Source organism: Condylura cristata, unplaced genomic scaffold, assembly GCF_000260355.1.
Source record: "Condylura cristata isolate star-nosed mole 26May11 unplaced genomic scaffold, ConCri1.0 scaffold00021, whole genome shotgun sequence".
Lineage (NCBI taxonomy): Eukaryota > Metazoa > Chordata > Mammalia > Eulipotyphla > Talpidae > Condylura > Condylura cristata.
The window spans coordinates 30,767,745-30,772,300 of record NW_004567122.1 but is presented as its reverse complement, the minus strand read 5'-3'; the positions used below and the strand labels follow the sequence as shown (position 1 = coordinate 30,772,300).

Here is a 4,556-nt window from a genome sequence, read left to right as displayed (position 1 = left end):
TTGTTATTCTCTGCCACGTGTACCTCATAGGATACCTGGTGGAAAACTGGAGCATTGTCGTTGACATCTCCGATGTGCAGCGTGGCACTTGTATTGGAGGAGAGGGGTGGCTCGCCCTTATCTGTAGCTATGAGAGTGATATTGTACTCTGGCCTCTGCTCCCGGTCTAGGGCACTATCAATCACCAGCTTGTAATAATTCTTGGAGGCAGATTCTAATTTGAAGGGAAGTTCTTTCTGAATCTTGCAAGTCACCTGACCATTTTGTCCAGAATCGTGGTCTTGCACTTTAATGAGGGCTATTACAGTTCCAGGGTCTGAATCCTCAGGAATCTGGTTAGAAAAGGACACGAATGTCACCTCTGGGGCGTTGTCATTCTCATCAACAACTTCAATCTGAACATTACAGTGGGTCGTGTGCACCCCTCCATCCTTGGCTTCCACACCCAGTATGTATCTACTTGTCTCTTCAAAGTCCAGTGTACCATTGGTTGAGATGTCACCAGTATTTGGGTTGAGATTGAAGAGGAAGCCAGTACTTGCTGGGGCATTGAGGAAGGTATAGGTGATCTCTGCATTCATGCCCTCATCCTGGTCGGTGGCCACCACTTGAAGCACGAACGTTCCTGGGGGCGCGGTTTCGTGGACGCTAACTCTGTAAGTGTCCCGGCTGAACACTGGAGCGTTGTCGTTGGCGTCAGTGACCTGGATCAGGACATCAGTGGTGCCACTTAGAGGAGGGTTCCCACCGTCGATGGCGGTCAGGATTAAACTGTGGGAACTCTGCTGCTCTCTGTCCAGAGGCTTTACCAGCAGTAATTCCGGGTATTTCCTTCCATCGGGACTTTCATTTGTTGACAGAGAGAAGTGCTCATTGGGGCTGATAGTGTACATCCTCAGAGAGTTATTTTCGACATCTGCATCTTGTGCAGAACCTAAAGGGAATTTTACCCCTGGCAAAGCTGATTCGCAGATTTCAAGGGTAATACCACTTGCAACAAAACGTGGTGCATTGTCATTAATATCTTGGATTGCAACCACCACGTGGAATACATTCATTGGGTTTTCAGCGACCATTTCAAATTCGAGTGCACACTTAGATTTCCTCCGGCAAATTTGCTCTCGATCTATCCTTCCCCTTACTAATAAATCACCAGTCTCGGCATTCACGCTGAAAAAATCCTCTGCACTAACCCGCAGTTTTCTAGATGGCAACTCCTGGACACTGAGCCTCAGATCCTTGGCGACATTCCCCACCCGAGAGCCCCTGGCCAGCTCCTCTGGAATCGAGTACTGGATTTGCTGAGAGGTGACCCCGCGCAACAAAGACAGCAAGAGAAACAGTGCCTTACTTTTCATTGTTTCAGCTTTTCTGAGGCTCCTTTGCATTTCTTGAACTCTCTGGGAAGCTTCTTTTCAAGATGTCTCTGGGATATTTAAAAAAAACATTGAGCGCATCCTGCACTTTTGTGATTTCAGGGCAGGATGAGTTTTTCAGTGGCTTGAGAATGCGCAGGAGTCCCTTCCGCGACTCGCGTTACAGGACGAGCCGGATCTTGCCTCAGATGAGAACCCTTTTCTTCTTCTTGGTCACGAGCGGCGCCCAGAGGTTGTCTGGGGAAATTGCATATTGCCCAGCTAGTCTCAGAGTGTGAGCTCTTGAATCTAAGCACACTGTCTTTCCCCCCACCCACTTACATTGTTGCTCATTTTGGTAAAATATTTATTTCTCCTCTCACGTGGAGGCCCCATAAATCTCCCACCACATTACCTGTGAACCTCACCTTAGGCCCTGTGCTCTTCCCTCTCCTGTTAACAGTGTCTTTTTATTTGTTGGAAGAAGCACATAATCAAAGTCTCCCTATAAATGTGACATTTTCTAGGTTTTTTGCCATCTCATAATTGTTGCCATCATTGTACATTCTTTTCATTTAAATGTTTACACAAGCCATCACATTTTTCTCAGTTTTGGGGCAAAGCTATCTTCAATGACATCACTATAGTTATAAAATTAGATTGACTAGTGTGATATAATCAAGTAAGTTACTGACTTTTAACCCATATTTTAAAAAGGTAATATAATAGTTTGTTTTTATATCATTTTGTGCATTTTCCATTTCAGTTGTAATCCCTGTGGGCTTCCCATCACCAAATCACCCATGTGCCATCACCATAGTCCAATGCATTTCCCTCTCCCCACTGTTTTTGATCCCATTCCCCACTCTACCCTCATAAAATGTCTCTGGTATATAGCTGTTCATTACTATTTTAACCCACATTTTAACAGACTATATGATCCATGCATTTTTGTAAACCTATAGCTTTGCTGACTTATATTGTAACTTTCTCCATATATACTTTGGTCAATTCAATAATATTTTTCAAAGATACAGTCTTTGCAAAAAAGAGGCAGTCAATACCTAGGCTAGTTTTAATGTATTACAAACTTTTCTGAGATGTAGATAATCTTCCTATTAAGCAGAGAAAAGTCTGATATTTTCTTAAAGAGTCCAATTTAGTATTTGAACACACACACACACATTTTATAAGGCATAATATTGTGCGAGCTATATTTACTTTCATGAAACCAATACCTTTTTATAATATGATTGGAAATGCAATACTCCATAACACCAGTTCTTAGTGCTAATCAACTTATGCCACTAGTAAGTGAAATGAGTTTCACCTGATCACTGATAAATCTTGGTGAGGCAGCCAGAGTCCTCTTATACTCCACTGAACTGGTATTTAACAAAAATAAACAGATGCCTTTATTTCAGACGCACTGTTTAATTGGATAACAATTCAACACTACATTCTACTACTTTCCATGCTACCTACCCTCACCTTGCAACCCAGGCAGACTGTTGTCAGTTTCCTGTTTCATGCCTTCCCATTCCTTTAATTGTAATACCTCCTCCTTTTTGTTATTATGAACTTATGCTCATCTGTAAAAAATTCATTTTAGTGAAAATGAGATGTCTGAGATTTTTCTGTTGCCTATACAAATAGATAGAAATTGTCTTTGAACTTTTTTGCATTTTCACAACATATATGTAGGCAATATTTTATATGGGATTCTTGAAAACTCTCTGTGCACATCTAAAGTTCCCCTGGCAATAGCTACTTAATAATTTCTTTCTTGTGAGGGAAGTATATCAATAATATAAATAGTTTTCATAAGAAAGATATCCCGAAGAGCTTATCACTTTTGGTGTGATGTAGTTTGCATGTTTGAGTTATTTTGTTCCAGTCCTCATACTCTTCAATGTACCTCCTCCTATGATTCTGAGATATCTGTTTCTTTGTTTGAGAGCTAATAACATATATTTGGGCTTAATTTTGGATGATCCTCTGACACAGTTTCATAAGTGAAAATAATTTCATAAAATTCAAATGGACAATTTTGGTCCAAGGAACTTTTCCATCTTCTATTTCATTGTTGGAATAGACGGTCTGGAAATATTCTGCAGTGACTGAAACAAATCTTATATTTTTAATCTTCTCCAAAGGACAAGAAATACCACTCCAAATTTCATAACAGTTCGGCAACTGAACTTCCCACCTTCAAGCAAAAGGCTGACATCAATAAGAACATACATAGAAACAACTGCCCGTCAATGCCGAATGGATAAAGAAGAGGCAATGTGTGTATGAGAAGGGCTACTCAGCTATGACAAGCTGAATAATGGCAACATGAATGGACCTAAAGGTCATTGACTACGTGCAATAAATATGACAGAGAAAGACAAATACCACATGCTTTCTCTCATGCGGAAGATAAAGAAAACAAAAGGGAACAAATTAAACAAAAATAAACTGACATAAGAACAAAATGATGATTACAAGGAAAAGGAGGAGAGGACTTTGCTAAATAGGGTAAAGGGGAGATAAATTGTATGATGGTGAATGGAAACTAGACCTTGTGACAATCATATTTTGGATTGTAGTATACTACACCCTGCCTGAAGCCTTTATCAATCAATATTACTTCAGTGAAAAATTTAAAAATATTTAAAAAAACATATGTTATATGTAAAATAGGGACTACAAGACAGGTAAAACCTCTACCTTTTTTACCTTACATGTTTTATGTCATTGAGATGAAAGTAGTAAGATTTGACTTAGAAGGAGTTAAGCCTATAAGAGCCAAAAATACCTAATATTTAAGTATTTTTTAAACTTGTTTGTGTCAGTCAGCATAAGCCAGGTAAGCTGGAATGATGAAATTCAAATCATCATGACTTAAAATAAAACCAGTCTATTCATCACAGATAGACAGATAGATCAGTGTTGGGTTAGCCACAAGTGCTTCTCTCAAGATAGTTGTTCAAGGACCCAGGTAGAAGGAACAATCATAATTTCAAAGAGTAACTTAGAAATCTGGAAAATGGCAAATAGAACTCCCTGCAAAAAAAGAGGCAAATGACCTCTTGTTATAATGCATTGGCCACAATTAGGTACCTAGTGCACTCAGCAGTATCAGGTCAGGACCAGCCTCTACATAGGCCCAGAATAATAGAGGGACAAAATATTTAAGCAGTACCAGTGTTCAGA

At 39.8% G+C, this 4,556-nt stretch overlaps 1 protein-coding gene across 1 annotated transcript in view; it reads right to left on the bottom strand.

Moving 5' to 3' along the window:
- Nucleotides 1–4,556, bottom strand: part of LOC101625491 (protocadherin Fat 4-like) — a 15,230-nt gene that overhangs the window by 8,137 nt on the left and 2,537 nt on the right. Inside the window, exon 2 of the mRNA XM_012727773.1 lies at nucleotides 36–625. Within this exon, the coding sequence (XP_012583227.1) occupies nucleotides 36–625 (590 nt within the window). The remainder of the gene's footprint in view (nucleotides 1–35; nucleotides 626–4,556) is intronic.